A 16,910-nucleotide genomic window follows, 5' to 3' on the forward strand; every position below is an offset into this window, starting at 1 on the left:
AGAACAGGGTGAAAGGGAGTAACAAAGTATACAGAGAAACAGGTGGACAACAGTCTGTAATTGTGAAACTACAAAGTGCACCTATATAGCAAGTGAATCTGATAAAAATGGACAATGAATGCAGAAACAAGAGGTTTTGATGTTATGGCTGATCAGTATATAGAATTTTAAGATCTTATATAGGTAGTCAAAAATAAACATTTAGGTTCACATTGCCTTAAGAACCATCGACATAACAAGACAAATTAGTAATTCTTCTAAAAATGGAAAGCAATTTTTGAATGAGTCATTTTCTTATCCATAAGATTCTAGTTATCTGTGTGTGTGTGTGTGTGTGTGTCTGTGTGTGTCTGTGTGTTACTGTGTTCAGTAAATTTTTACAATTTTATGAGGTATTCTGAGCATAGTTAGAGTTAGCTGTGAAGCACCAACAGTGTGAGCCAATTTACCACAGCGCCACCCAGAGGCAGACCAGTGCTGCATAATTAGTTAAGAATGTTAAAGACAGAGTTTGCCAATTGTGAAGTAGATTAAATAATTACCTTTCCCTGAATTTATATTTGAGTGTCTATTTTTCCTCTGATGGATAGCATAATTTTATAATAAATTTATTTTCTGGGACCCGCCAGAATTTTGTTTTTGAGACATTCAGAGGGTCCAAGAGATTAATTAGATCCCAGATCCCCCAGGACCCCTGTATTTCACACCTTGGTTGTGTCATGACACTTTCTGGGGTTGAAATGACATTGTTGACTTTGTAGCTCAGTGTCTGTCACAGTTACAAAATGCTGATAGTATGCACTACATGGCTACATATAAGTATGTGTACCCTATATATAAGTATATATACACTACGTATAAGTATGTGGATGCTGCTCCTAATTATTAAGTTCAGGTGTTTCATGGACGCCCACTACTAAGAGATGTATAAAATCAAGCACATACCACACAATCTCCATAGAAAAACACTGGCAATAGAATGGGTTTTTTTTTGTGCCCCTTGCCATAAGTCAGTTGATGAAATGTCTGCCCTGCTAAGTCTACCCTGGTCAACTGTAAGTGCTATAATTGTGAAATAGAAGTATCTAGATGCAACAACAGCTCACACATGACGTGGTAGAGCACACAAAGTCACAGAGAAGAGCCGCTGATATTGTTTGGTGAGTTTAGTGTGAAGGAATTCAACTGCCCTGCAGTTGAATGCAAGCCAGGTTTTCTCATTCACCATCAGTGCCTAACCTCACATGCTCTTTTGACTGAAACGGCACCATTTCCCTCAGACACACTCTAAAATCTTGTGGAAAGCTTTCCCAGAAGAGTGGGGGCTGTTGTAGCTGCAAATGGGCTTTTAAACCCATGTTAATGTCCATGGTTTTGGATGGAGAAGTCTAACATGCATATATAGATGTGATGGTCAAGTGTCCACATACTTTTAGCGATATAGTGTAACTTGTGACATCAGGCTGGTTGAATATTTTCTGTGGGTGAGTTTCATTTTACGATTTATTTAGGTTTAGACTGTGTCACATCATTATGTCACTGCATATACACCAAGCTACAAAGCCAGTGCTACATCATTTCATCCAAAAACGTACCATGACACAATCCAGTGTCAGAAAAAATTGACTTCGCCTGACATTGAAGATAACAAAAGCAGCCTTTATAATAGATGATACCTGCTAGAATAAGCCTTCATAAAACTTTGTGTGTTTAAATCAGTTGTAATGACGAGCTTATGAAGGTGTCATGTATCGTTATGAGCACTGCTCTACAGTGAAGTATGTTCTTTAGCTTATCAGTCAGCACTGCTCTCTCTTGTCTGCCACACACATACACACATACACAACCATTCCCTGCCACAGACCTGTCATCGCCTATCTCTGTAATAAAGTGACTGTACTTCTCTTTAATGTTCCAGTCATTGTTTGATAAATTATGCTTGCTAAGGCTCTGTATTAACTGAATCCGTGTTGTGAGGATGTGCCATGCACAGATAAAACACTGCTATATTTGTTAGCTTCCTTTTTCTTTTAATGGTCTCAAAATTAGCCTTCAAATAGTGGCAACCCCTTTTGGTTCAATGGGACCTCGTCTCTAGGGCTCATGGCTTTTAATAGTGCATCGTGCTTGTTGAAAATGATTCAGACTTCCATGATGGCTTGCTGGTCCCATGCCGTGGATGCTGTATCCAGGATACCCCTCAGTTTCCTTGGCAACGGGATGGCGCGAATGAAGAAAGCGTGCGCAGCAGCTATTGATGCTCCACGTCTTCCTTTTCAAAACGATTCTGGGAGCGTGCCATCATTTTAGATTTCTTTATGTCATTGGACTGTGCTGCAGTGCTGTTCCCACGGTTATCCTAACCGTTTATAAAGAGCATCAGGTGTGCAGAATCCTTCCCCTGGTTGATGTGTAAGCGAAGCGGGGTGAAGCTGTGAGTCTGTAGCTTTAGAGCAGCACGTCATCGTTAGCCGTGAAGAGCCGGGCACGTTTGCTGATGTCAGCTGAACTGGAGCCACCGGGGCAACAGAACAGTGCTGCAGCGAGGAGGACTAGCGATGAGCCACCAGCCTCCGCTTTATCGACTCCATTAATAATGAATGCTAGACTGAAGGGACTACAGCTTAAGCATAATATTTACATTCTGTTACAGCACACAGTGTAGGCTATGCTTAGATATAGGATATGTGGAGGAAATGCATAAATCACTATGACTTCTTTGATTTTTTTCATTGATCTGTCCTGTTAGCGCTGCCTTAACCAGCAAACAGCACAGTATACAGCACAAAGGCACGTAAACACGGGAAAGATGAAAGTATATATTTCACTTAACGCTTCAAAACTGATCTTAAATCATTTATGGGATGAAATGGGATTTTCTGTTATTATCATTACGTCACGTTACAGTAATTACGGTGCGAAAGCACATATGTATGGGAAATATAACAGGCTACACTTTAATTAACATTTATATGTGCGTCATGGATAATTTATGTAGTGTGATTTTTGTATGTTTCTTTTCATATATAGGTATTTTGTATATAATACATACGTACATATGTATATACACATATGTATAGACACATACGCATGTATATATACATATGTACGTATGTATTATATACAAAATACCTATATATGAAAAGAAACATACAAAAATCACACTACATAAATTATCCATGACGCACATATAAATGTTAATTAAAGTGTAGCCTGTTATATTTCCCATACATATGTGCTTTCGCACCGTAATTACTGTAACGTGACGTAATGATAATAACAGAAAATCCCATTTGTATATATGTACACACACACACATGTATATATATATATATATATATATATATATATATATTTATATATATATACGTATATACATACATACATTTGCATTATGTATAGATAAATAAAATATATATAAATATTTTCATTAAAGCTTTTTATCATTTATAACCTTAATCAGACTCACGTTAATCAGACTACCCATAAAGGTTACTAGCCACAACTAATCTGAACGGACAGTCAGGCTCGTGCTCTCTGACTGAAGCCCTTTAGCTGAGGACTCATGGCGGGTTCGTGCTCTCTCTCTCTCGCTCTCCCGCAGGCCACCGCCGACCAATCGCGGGCCTCGGTGGGCGGTGCCTCCCTTGTGTTGGCCCCTCCCACTCATGCTCTCAGCACCCCCGCCCCCCTCCCTCGCCTTATCATCGCTTCCTTATCTCCGAGCCTGGCCTGTGAGTGAGGAGGACCGGACTGTAGGACTGTAATGCTGAGCGCAACGTGATTGTAGGGCTGAGTGGCGTTTCGCTCGGAGCTCTGCAGGCATGGCCGCCTGGCCGCCCTGTCTACTCTCCTCTTCCTCCTCCTCCTCCTGCTCCTCCTCCGGAGCTGTGGAGCTCTAACTAAACCCCCCATACCACACCAGCCGCTCGGATCACTATTGACAGGATTATAACGCGTCGAAAGAGGGGGTGGGAGGCTGGAATTATGAAGGTATGTGTCATTTTGACCATGTGATCGGTCATCCGTGCGCTTTTTGTCCACTTGCTTCTTTCTTTTTTCCCACTGCCAGCTAGGCTAAGCTATATAAGCTATATGTCGCATCCGTCCGCACGTTACAGGTTCCGTTCCGTTCTCCTGCCTGAGAAAAATGACACTCGCTCTTGCAGCATTTAGCATCAGCAGTATATGTGTGTGTGTGTGTGTGTGTGCGTGTGTGTGCGCGCGCCTTGTTTTCGCCCCACTGGCTTCGTTTTGCTTTCAGTGGCACAAGCGCTACAGTGTGCGCTAGAATGAGAAATAGAACCTAAACGCTTGTTTTCATGTTAAGCCTAAAGCACATGATGTGATGAGAGGAAAAGGGAAAAAAGCAGGTTTCAGACAACAATAGCAGCAGGCTGCACGGACAGTGCATGCTGGGACAGTGCCTTGCCTTGGCTTTGCTTTGCTTTGCTTTGCTTTAGCGGCAAAGACTGCATGAGTGGAGTGCTGGTTCAAACGGTCAAATGGGGTGGCACTGAGATGTCGGTGTAAATGTGGGCTGTCTAAATGAATTGTGTCAGACAGCGAGACCGAAAGACATTTCAGTGCAAGTTAGCACTTCATTTCTGCAAGCTGGTTCATACATTTCTCTCTCTCTCTGCTTTTAACTGAGGGTTGGTCTGATTGGTAGCCTGATCAGATATAAGCGCACTGTACATTGTTCTGAGGAGCTTCCCAGTCACACTCATGATGTAAGTAATCCTCGTTGCAGTCGTTGAATAGCTGCAAGCATCACCCCCTCTCTCCCTCTGAGCAGCACCCCAATGATACACCTCGGGTTTTCATTCATTTGACAGTGTAGTTTTTAGAGAGCTCCTGCTGTGAAGTGCAATAAAAGAGTGTGGAGGTGAGTGTCCCTTAGCTGTTCAGGCATGTCTGTGGTAAGAGATAGATGACCATGATTCAGGGAAGAGAGCAGGCAGTGTCTCATCGGCAGGGTCGTTCATAACTGTAAGCGTGTGGTCAGCATTGAATGAGGAACCTATAGCTATAACACACACACACACACACACACACACACATACACACACACACACACACACACACACACACACACTCTGTGATGTTTACATGGGACGCAGAGCAGCAGGATGCTGCATCTCTCTTTCTCTCTCTCTCTCTTGCTCTTTCTCCCTCTTCCAGTCTTTCATCTTCTGCCGATAGACAGTACAACTTTTTCAACTGTCTCCTCTCTTCTTTTCTCCTCTCCTGTCTTCTACTCTTATCTCCTTTTATTTCTATATATCTCTTCTTTCACTCTTCTCTTCTTTTTCATCTTTAATTTTCTCTCTTTTTCTATCTCTTTTCATCTCTTGTAGTCTTCTTTAGTCTTCTCTTCTCTTCTGCCTTCCTTTTCATCTCGTTCCTTCACCTCCTTCTCTTCTCTTCTCTTCTCTTCTCTGCACTTCTCTTCTCTTCTCTTCTCTTCTCTTCTCCTGTCTTCTTCTCTCTTCTTTTCTCCGCTCCTCTCCTCCTCTCGCTCCTGCATGCTCCATTCAGCCGTATCAGCCATAAAGCCCACTAGCATGAAGGTTACACAGCCGAATGTGCCGCTAAGTCAGAGCCAATAGCATCATTATGTAAATAGTCCTCTGCAGGTGCGGCTTTGAGGGCCATTCATATGTATAAGCATGTGTGCAGGTACCGTGGAGATGTGTTACTAGAATACATAGTGTGTGTAGCTAAAGCCGCACGCTCCGTCTCGGTGTCCAAATGGTTCTGTGCTGCATTTTGCACCCAAAGCAACAGCTGAAAGCAGATAGCAGAACCGATGTGTGTGCGCTAAACTTGCCCTGGGCTGCTGAAACTGATGAGGATGGACAATTGAAAAGAGGTTAATTAGAGAGCAAATGTACCGTACATTAGGTTGCAATGCAAACTGCTCTTGTCTCTTGTACTGGAGTGTCCAGGGTGACTGGTGTACAGATTAGAGCGTTCACAAGCATTGGAAATATAAAAAGCATTAATAAAGCAATTTTTCATCCTTCTTTTTTTCATCAGTGGAGGTGCTTTGCTGCTGATGTGGGGAAAAGTGAAAACAGCTTCTGGCGCTCCGGCCCTCAGAATGCTTTAATGGTCCTGCATAGAATGCCAAGCCAGTCTACCTGAACTGCTTCACACACTAGTAAGCCGCACTGCGTTGCTGCAGAGTGTTTTTAAAACGTGTCCTCAAGCGATACCATCATACTGAAGAGGGCACTAACAACTTTCTAGAGAGAGACGCTGAGCTTTCTAGCTCTGTTATGTCCTTTTGTAGGCCTGTAATTGTCCGTTGTCCGGGTGTAAGACATTTCAGGATATACAATTTGTATCACAGTATTTCATGTTCTGAGGTTTGATAGCTCGGGACAGACACAGTGCACCAGTAGTGCTACAATAACACAACGCTATTAAGAACTATGTGCATTGATTTTTTTTTTTTCTGATTGTGGAAAACAAAACCGCCATGCGTTTTATGCTGCATCCAGTTAAGCAGGGCCACTTACGATCCCTTAAAGTTAACCAGACATCAAAATTTTACATTGTTTATTAAGGTCCCTGGTGATTCTTTATGTCATATAATTTAAAAAGCCCATATTGTGCATTATTCTTGTATTTATTGTTTTCTTTGAGGTCTAATTATAGGATTTATTGTATGTCCAAAAATCATCATTCATGTTTACATGACTATTTTCTGATCTCTCTTTATTCTAGTATATGTAAATGACCCCTGTTCTGATTGGTTGCCCTGTATTTTGCCTCTATGCAAAAAGCAGTCTGTGTTGAAACACTCTTTATAACTTCAATAGGCCGATGTATTTAATTTGATGGTTTGCGTGATATCACTAAACCAGTGAATTAAAAACAGGATGTTTTTGTAGCTTAGTTTTCATATATGGACTTCATAGACTGAAGACTGAAGAGGATATTCTGAAACTTTAACAATGTTTACAAACTACATCAATCTCTTTGGTTTAAGAAAAATTAGAAAACTTAAAATTGTCCATGATATGGGACCTTTAAAAGACAGAATTCTTATTTTCTCATAATCTTTGATCAAAGTGTAATGATGCCCACCTCTAAAGTGTCTTCTATGTCATTGCGATCCAGTGAGCAGGACAAATAATCTTAACCAATAGTATGTTGCAGTATGTTTCCTGTCCCCACCATCTCCACTTATCATTGAAATGCTCACCTGGCTCAGAGACTCTCCCTGATACTGTGTTTCACTTGAAAATGCATCACGTGCAGGAGGAAAATGCCTTATGATTTCTGATACACAGTGACGTTAAGCTCCCAGCATTGTTGAGATTGGAATGAACTCTCGACAACAAGGTGAAAATTCAGACATCCATGCCAGTGACCATATCAACGACATAATCAGGAAATTGTGATGTCATTTATTAGTGAATGACCAATTCAGTACACTAGATCAGAGCAGATAAAGGCAAGACGTCACTGATCAATGTTTAATACTATTTCTTAGACATGGTCATTATAAAATTGTAAAAGTGTAATTTTATAAACGTTGTATAGCAATATAATTAAATATTTTGCAAACCCTTAAAAAGAATGTTGGTGTATGATTGTTGAAAATACTGATTTAAAAACATAATCTGTACAAGCAGTAATGTAGTTCTTTGTGTTTGCATGACTGATTTTTGTTAGATCACTGAGAAACAACCTACCTACCTTCTAGTCAGAGCACTGCAACAAGAAACAATAGAGTGTCTGCCTTACAGTATATGGTGTTAATTTGCTACTATGATAAACATATGGCTTAACAAAGCCCTGGTAACAGATTGGTTGTTCAGAAAGGCATGCACCAGGTGACAGTTAGCTGAGTTATCACAGTAACAGCTCCCAGTGATGGTAAAAAAAAGATTACTCACATTACTCTTCATAATATTTTGCCCAAACTTGTTGAAGTATATTTTCCCATTTAATCATTTTTATAGCTGTCTATTTTGGTAAAAAATAGACCAAAGATAATCTCATCAGATATTTGTTTAGACTTTTCAATCATAGGCTCTTATTAAATGTCCTGTAAATCTCTTGTGAGCTGTAATCAAAGTCAAGGGTTCTTCATGTCAGTCATCTTTTTTTCATCATCTATTAACAGGGCAGCGAGTCCAGCGCCCTTTTCAAACCCACCTCCCCCACCCCCCACCCACATGCAGACTGTCCTGTCCACTTTCTGGCCTGGTGCCGCCTGGACCTTCGCTTTTCAATTAAAGCCAAGCACGATTGGAGCCCATCTATCGTCTCACCTGAAGGCCCCTGCAGGATTGATCTCCTTTCTGCATTTCATCTCCAGCGGGCCTCGCAGCTCTGAGCTAATGAGGGCTGGAGCAGGAGAGCTGTGCCAGAGCAAGATATCGATGCACCCCTAACAGAGTCTCCAACTCTGGAAATCTATACTGTAGTTTTAAAGTCTTTAGGTGAAGTTAAAGCTTGTAAAGTAGCCTTTTCTCTCTTGCGTTGTCTGCAAAGGTCAAAATACGCATATGGAATGTTAGCAAAGTACGAAAGTTTGTCCCCATTTGCTCCTTAACAGCCTCTTTTGGAAAGGCTTTACCCTAAACGTTGGAACGTTGCTGTGAGAATTTGATTGCATTCTGCCACAAGAGCATTAGTGTGGTCAGGTGCTGATGTTCTAGGGTCCCATTTCAATATTTTTCTTTTAACATCGCCCTTGCAAACTTCAACTCACCACTCTGACATGCCATATGTCACTCGTATTTTTCAGTCATAATGTACTTGCCCTCGGCAAGTTAGCCTCAGTGTGCTAGTCAGCTAGCCATGCAAACTTTGCAGTGCAAAAGTTTCCTTGAGAAGATTAAACATACCGAAAATAAAATTTGTGAATAATTGAGTTGTCTCGCTATAAACTTTGCTGTAGAGCCAGGTGTATTGCCTTTCTTTTTGTTGTTGTTAGCCATGTAACCTTTAGCATGCCAACTAGCCAGCTAGCAGAGTAATGAAATTTTATTAGCAATCGTGTGTAACAAATGAAGTAGTTTACAGCTGTGGCTTTACACCCAAACAGCTTTGTCCACCAATTTTTGAGATTGAAAAAGAAAAGGGTGCAATGCTTTCTGGGCAGATTTTGATGTCTAGTCGACACTTGTGTTCATTTGACCCATCGCTCTTCTGATGGATCCAATAAGATCTATTAACTTGAGTTAATAAAGTAAAGGAAGATTTACAGGCCCTTATGATGGCCTTGGGGGTCCTCCGAGGGGAAACAAAGAGGCTCAGTGGATGAGTGCATGTTAAAACCAAAACCGTATTGACATGGACTCATCCCAAAAGTGCTCCGTCCCTCCAGAGAACGCACTTCCTTTGATCCTCTGCCCAGTATTGGGGGGCTTTGTACCCCTCTAGCTGACGCTTGCCATTGGGCATGCTAGCTCATGCGCGGCATTGTCTTTTGACAGTGCTTTTCTATGGAAATTATAAAAGTTGTATGCTTGCTATTGAGCACCTGTGTCAGCAGTGGATGCACTTTAAAGTAGCTGAATCCACTAATTAGAACTAGTGTCTGGATACTTTTGAACATATGGTGTATGTTCTTTGGAATGGTTCATTCTGATTAACTTTGATGTGCAATCACAGCACATCAAAGTTATTCCAATGACTAGATTTGTCCAAGCAACTAGCTGGGTCCAAGGATGTCTTGTCAAAGCTGTTGTTACATTAAAAAACACAAAGGCAGGAAGGCCTTTGTTGTTGGTTATGGGTTTCAGCTTCATTACAAGGATAGTGTGGCATTTTTGGGCATTTGTCCAAAATGCCCAATCAATTATTCCCAAGATCCGAAGATTTACAGACACTGTGTACATAGGTAACGATGAAGATGTGAGCAGCCTTTTAATCAAAGACTTAAAATGGGGGACTTTGTTTAAGGACAGCGTTTTAGATCTCGCGATGAGCGCGGACTATTTTCTAGAAGGAAGGTTTCATATTTCAAGCAGCTGCATGGCAGAATACCTAACTAGCGAGACATGTTTGCAGATTCCTTTACTACCCATGAGACGAAAGAGAAAGTTGTCAAACTTCTCTCCGTAGGCCTGTGCGTGTGTGGGAACATTAAAAGAGTCGTCACCCAGGCGATGTAGCAGAACTGCGCTGAACAAGCCAGCAGACTAGAACCAGATGCATATTTAAAGAGAAGTTATATTTTAGTAATGCGTTGCACCTAAGAGCAAAATCGCAACATATCTGCAAGAAAGGCAGAGACTTCCCCAGACGGGTGGCTCATTGTTTTTGAGGAACAGTCTGTGTGGTCCTTGGCTGTGTTAAATTCAGGTGCAAATGCAAAGTGACGGAGCAAGTGGACTTTGACACCATGTCTGAAATGCTCACACCTCTGTTTGCTTTTGCTTTTGTTTAGGTGAACTATTCCATAAGACAGAGCTGCTGGGTTATTATACTGATGGGCAGTGTATTGTCTATAGTGGGACTGATGTCACACAACACCGATTCATTTTTTATTATTATTATTTTTTTAGTTTTAGCTAGAGATGCACTGACATGGGAATTGTGGGCCTGTGCTGATATCTGATGTTTTTCATGGACTTATCAGCCAATGCTGATGCCATTGCTGGTGCATAAATATGTATAAAATGTAGAAATCAAGATTACTGCCTACTGGGTTAGCATTACGTAGAAATCTAACATTTGCTTGCAGAGGGTTACAAATGTAGTAACAAGAACAAAATGCAGATCTTTTAGCACAGTAATGCAACGTCACCTAAACATTCTGCCCTTCTGGAGTAAAATAAATGTGTCATCAAATATCAGATTAAATATTGGTTAAATCTAAACATCTGTCTGATGCTGATCCTTTCTTTAAAGGACCTATATCATTGAAAAACAAATTTTCCTTACCTTTTTGAAATAAAAGAGTTTGATGCAGTATGTAAACACTGCTAAAGTTTAAAATTGTGTTCACTCCACAGTACATACAGTCCATATATTCTGCCTACAACAGTTTAGCCCCATCCATTCACACTGATACAGAGCCCTGCTGGTGACATCACATTATGTTTATTTATATTTACCAGCAGGGCTCCTTACACTGAAGTTATAAGGAGTGTTGCAGCCTGGACTCCATTTTGAATGAGGTACAATACAGGGCAGCCAATCAGCTTTGATGTATTTACATAACAATGCTGTCAGAACCAGACCTCATGTCTCCATTTTTAATGTTCATCTTTTTTCTATTTTAATTTAAATTGCCAGATCTTTACATTCTGTTAAAATTTCATGATGAATGGACCGACAGAAATGGTCTACTTACATTATTACTTATTTTACTTAATTACTTATTTTCTTTCCTTCTCCTGTATGTTACGAGGTACAATTCTGGAGATATCATTTTTTTTAAGATAGTGACAATATATACCAGTCTTAAAGGCACAGTCTTAAAGGCACAAAAACAGCCTGTTAAATTATAAGGACTAAAAGAGGTTGCAAAATAGTCATGTAACAATGAATTATGACTGTTTCTAATACATAAACTCTCACAAATATAAGTGGACCTCTGGGAAAACAATACCATACAAGAAGAATGTTGGAAAATTGGCCTTTTAAGCAATGCTTAAGCAATGTATAGACAGATAACAACATCTACATGTAATGTAGGTCATCAAAGATCAGTTCCAAATATGTAAAAGCTAAATAAATATTAAGTTTCTCTGGAAATCTGTTTTACATTTACAATACTGTATAACGTTCCCATTGGTGTAATTTTAAGAGAAGCAGAACAAAAAATTGAAACAAGCTATGACAGGTTTACAAGACAATTCTTTTAGCATAGAATACCAGTGCTGAGGAAGCATAGGTCTGTTATCTATATTAATGCTAATTTCATTACCATGTGATACCATAACACAGTGATATATTTGAAAAAATAATGACGCTGAATTTTATCAGCACCGCCCAGCTGTATGTGAAGCATTCCATGAGACCGAACAGATAACCTGTTATCAGCCTACATGCGCTCTCTCTCTGCGGAGGAACGGTCAGAAAACCAGAAGCTGACATTGTGGAGTCGCTCATACAGTTCCCCATACAAGCCACTCCTACAGTGCTTATCAGCAAAGGTTTAAGCACCTTGCACTTAACCTTTGCTCTTTTTGTGCTGCAGTGCCACTATCATAAACTGTGTGTGTGTGCGTGCGTGTGTGCGTGTGTGTGTCTATGTGTGTATGTGTGTGTTATGTAACTGTGTCAGCTCAAATGCCTTCACAGGTGAGTTTGGCCATTCCTTGAGAGTGGTTTTATTTGTTTGTTTGTTTGCTCATTAATTAAATCTGTCCTATATTAGCAGCTTTTCACAAGTCAAACTGAAAGAAAAGTGAAGTGGGTGGGAGTGATGTGATGATGATCTAAGGATGATGCAGCTTTACTGTAAGCGTGGCTGGTTAAGCATGACAACAGAGTGAGTGTGTGTGTGTGTGTGTGTGTGTGTGTGTGTGTTCCAAGTCCCAAAGCAGGCAAACGCTACACGTTATTTGGCAGCATACCATCAGTAATTCTTGGCGTTATCCATTTACTGTGGTACAGAAATAGGAAACCAGTCCAGACGTTGCGGATGAAGCATGCGTGTGAAGCGTCACTAGAACAATTGTTGACACCTGAAATAGGTTCATGCAATTTTAATGGACTCTGGGAAATCGTGTTTGCAGACTCAGTCGCCCCCCACTGCGTTTTCACCATCTGTTTGCTTGTTTTGTTTCAATTTGGTGACTCTTATCATGTATTTAGCCTGGAGAATGCCGCAGGGACACAGAACGCTTTGCTCTATGAGATGCTGGAAATGTACAAGAGAAGCTGCTTTCTCACATAAACAGCTTATTTATAGAATTAAGAGATCTACAAAGCGCTACTTAATTCAGTATTTGCTGAACTTTTACATCATTCATTATGCCTTCATTCATATTCTAGTCAAGGGCAATGCACTGCTTTTTGTGTTTCACTTATTGTTTGTTCTTTATTTATTTTCAGTCTCCTTCAGTATTACATTCACATCACCATAGATCTTTGAAAGTCACTAAGATCAAAATTAGGCGAGCCCAGGGAGAGTTGTGACAGTTTTATGTCTCAGCCTCTATAACTATGGTTTTTGCAGTATAGCTATCAAACTTTGATATAATATACAGACAGATTTGTCTGGTACAAATAACAATGATATATAAATCTGCTATTGACTCATAAAATGTGCAAAATACAAAAAGTTGTCGTTACAACCTAGAACCACAAGGTAATATAGTTATGTTTTATCACTGTGTATGTGTGTAAGAGAGAAGAGGACACCAGCACCAAAGGTGTAGGACAGGCGGTGTTGGGTTGAGGGGGTTAGGTGGGTATCCATGGGTTTTATTTTTGGACAGTACTGCTTAGTATTACTTAGTATTACTACAGTATTACTACAAATTACTGTTAAGAAAAAAAAAAAAATTTATATCATATAATTATATTTATGTAAAATATTACATATTTTATCAGCTCCACTCACTATAGCGGTGCAATTTCTAGTTCTACAATTAAAGATTGTTGTCCAGCTGTTACTTTGCATACTTTGTGAGTCGCTTTTTACCTTGTTCTTTAATGGTCAGGACCCCCACAGGACCACCGCAGAGCAGGTATTATTTTGGTGGTGGATCATTCTCAGCACTGCAGTGACACTGCTGTGGTGGTGGCGTGTTAGTGTGTGTTGTGCTGGTACGAGTAGATCAGACACCGCAGTGCTACTGAAGTCTTTAAACACCTCAGTGTCACTGCTGGACTGAGAATAGTCCACCAACCAAAAAAATCCAGCCAAAAGCGTCCTGTGGGCAGCGTCCTGTGACCCCTGATGAAGAACTAGAGGATGACAAACACAAACTGTGCAGCAAAAGATGAGCTATCATCGCTGACATCTACAACAAGGTAGGAGTGTCTAATAAAATGGACACTGAGTGAACACATTGTTCAAAAACTCCAGCAGCACTGCTGTGCCTGATCCACTCGTACCAGCACAACACACTAACACACCACCACCACGTCAGTGTCACTGCAGTGCTGACAATGATCCACCACCCAAATAATACCTGCTCTGTGGTGGTCCTGTGGGGGTCCTGACCACTGAAGAACAGGGTAACAAAGTTAGCAGAGGAACAGATGGACTACAGTTTGTAATTGCATCTATATGCTGAGTGGAGTGTAGATACAAGGGGGTGTATGTCAATTTAATATAAAATTTAACATACAATTTTTATTAATGTAAAAAGGTATATAACAGTTTCAAATATAATTAGAGTTTTTGCATAACTTACCCATAAAATAATGTTCTGTCACATTAAATGACTTGATGAAGAGTGACAACATTTTGAGCCTTCAGAGTAGCAAAGACTAAAAGCTGGTAAGTTCTGCTCTTGTTCAGTATTGATCATTTATTGTTAGCGCTCCCATGAACTGGTCAGCCTGGTACCCAGTGTGTCCTGAAATAGCCCACACTCACACTGTGTTATGTGGTGTTGTTAGCTGTGTGTTTCTTTCTGTAGAGTATTTGAGTAGTTTGAACATTAGGAGTGAGAATCTCTAGGCACCTCATGATTTGAATGTATAGTGATTCAAGGTGCAAAGACGTGATTATAAAACAGTTCTCAATACATCTTAATGCACTTCAATTTTATATTTCAACAGCCTACATTATGATTTTTCTCCTTTATTTGTCTCTAACAAGTAGTGTTGGCTTAGTTAAATTTGCTATTGGCAACATTCATTAGGATGTAATGAAATTACAGTCTTGCGTAGTGTCATGCGTGTGTTAAGGAGATGTGTTTTCTTTAGATTAGCTTTACACTGTGAAACTTTCATGCGACTAGTTGCATGTTGTGCGTTGCCTGCAACATAATTTCTGGCAGTTACACAAAGCAATTCAAAACCAATAGGAGTTGCATGCATCACATTTGGATTACTCCACTAGAAAGGCAAAGAAACAGCTCATGATTTGTGATAATCTGTTGTGTTTATGTTAAGCATTTAAAAATGAACATTTAATTAGCCATTACAGTTTTTATTCCTGTCTCATTCATCCTGCCCTAGAAACACTACAAGTTAACCAAGGAGTGCATTTCAGTCTCTCTTTCTGTAGCAAATTTTATCATTTGCATCCCAAATGAATCAGCTCTGTGTGAAATTAGGGGGCATCTGGAGAGGTTAAAAAGCTTTGAGGTATCTGACAAAATTAAACTACCTGTCAGTCAATAAACTGCCTAATAAATCACATTCTGTTTTATTTTCTTGTCCATTGATCCTGAAATCAGTTGTTTGTTGTTTGAGTCTTTCTGAAGTGATTACACAATGTGTGATCAGCATTTTGATTGACTGTTTCATGAAACTTGTTTCACAAAGTTGAAACGCTTGCAGTTGTTGCTGCTGAGCCTCAAGTGAGTTGTAGAATGCTTTACTTTATGCAACTAGGGTGCAATTTAGTTTCGTGAAGGTTTCAAGCAACCAAAGTTGCATAGAAGTTTCACCATGTAAAGCCACTATCAGCCCTCCAAGACTGGAAATGCAGAGCCAATATAAAAAATGCAATTGTAAGGTTCTGTCAGTCGATTCAGAAGAGAGAATCATGATGCGTCTGAGAATCTATTATTTTTCCCGCCACTACTGAGCATTATAGCCTTCTTTTAGATAGGATGGTGTCAGCCTACAGTTCTCTTATTGGTGCATCTCTACTTTTAGATTTTCATCCGAAGTTTAGCTCATTTTAAAGCTTGGTAGTTTTTAATGGAAAAATATTGGGACATATCAGAATCAGCCACTGCCCAAGGTTTCACACTTTATATAAGGATCGGAAATGAAAGAAAGATGTCATGCTCACCCTATATAGTATAATATATTATAGTAGTTTATTATAATTGCAATCAGTATGTGCACAACACTTAAAGACATGGTCTGTTGTTTCTCTTCTTTCGTCCCTCAGCGCTGGCACCATGTCTAAGGCCACGGTGAAGAAGCTACACTGGCGCTCCAAAGTGCAGGAAAGCTTCGTCCCTCTGGGTGGGGCCTCAGGAGAGTTGGGTGTGGCCATTGGGGGCGGAGCTGACTACGGCGAGTTCCCATTTGTCACAGCAGCCCCTGGGGGTGGAGCCACGGTGGGTGACATCATCCTAGAGATCGGCGGCACGCCTGTCCTCGGCATGACCCTGGGAGATGTCAGAGGGGTTTTGAACTCGTGTCCCCACCCCATCCGCATCAAAACGGTCTCACCAGGTACTGACCACTCTGCTTACGACTTTATAGCAGGGAATTCAGGTTGCTGAATCAGGTGCTGTACTGCTGGATAGTTTGCGTGTCAGCCTGCTTACTCTCCTGCTGTGCAGGTAGAGCACTGCCCAAATGGACTCAGCATAATGCACTTAACCAAATTTTCCTCTTTTGTTTTCATCAAAATGCTCAATTTTAAAGAGATAATTCAATAGTGAGGTCAATTCCATAGTAAAGTCGGTACTCAATTTTTGTCCGTTTATAGAGCAAGGTTTTATCGCTTGGTGTAATGGAATTTAAATCAATAAATTGATTTGAAAGGGACATTGTCCTCAAAACTATAGATCAGTCAAAAATCTGATTTAGACTGCAAAATTTTCACTCTACCTCAAAAAAAGAGAATCAGCCAAGACTTGTACAAAAGTACATTGAATAGATAAAAACAGTTAGAAGCCATTTTGATGCCTGAATTTTTGTCTGTAAAATATTTGTATATTGACATCAGCAGATGTCAGTAGTGTGCAAAATTTTAGACACCTGAGAAAATTTTGTTAGGCACCTAGGAAAATTACATTTAAGAAAGTCATTCATCTAGACAGTAAGTATTTATTTGGTAAGGAAAA

General features: G+C 40.2%; 1 protein-coding gene across 3 annotated transcripts in view; it reads left to right on the top strand.

Annotated features, from left to right (window-relative positions):
* The first annotated feature begins 3,734 nt into the window (after positions 1-3,734).
* magixa (MAGI family member, X-linked a) overlaps positions 3,735-16,910 on the top strand; it is a 73,998-nt gene continuing 60,822 nt past the window's right edge. For 2 of the 3 annotated variants that reach the window (XM_036578337.1, XM_036578340.1), the window contains exons 1-2: positions 3,735-3,993; positions 16,004-16,293. In XM_036578337.1, the coding sequence (XP_036434230.1) occupies positions 16,014-16,293 (280 nt within the window). In that variant the 5' untranslated portion in view covers positions 3,735-3,993; positions 16,004-16,013. Of the gene's footprint in view, positions 3,994-12,191; positions 12,280-16,003; positions 16,294-16,910 lie in introns of those variants that run through there. The other variant, XM_036578339.1, reaches the window with a different exon arrangement.

Source organism: Colossoma macropomum, unplaced genomic scaffold (assembly GCF_904425465.1).
Source record: "Colossoma macropomum unplaced genomic scaffold, Colossoma_macropomum, whole genome shotgun sequence".
Taxonomy (NCBI): domain Eukaryota; kingdom Metazoa; phylum Chordata; class Actinopteri; order Characiformes; family Serrasalmidae; genus Colossoma; species Colossoma macropomum.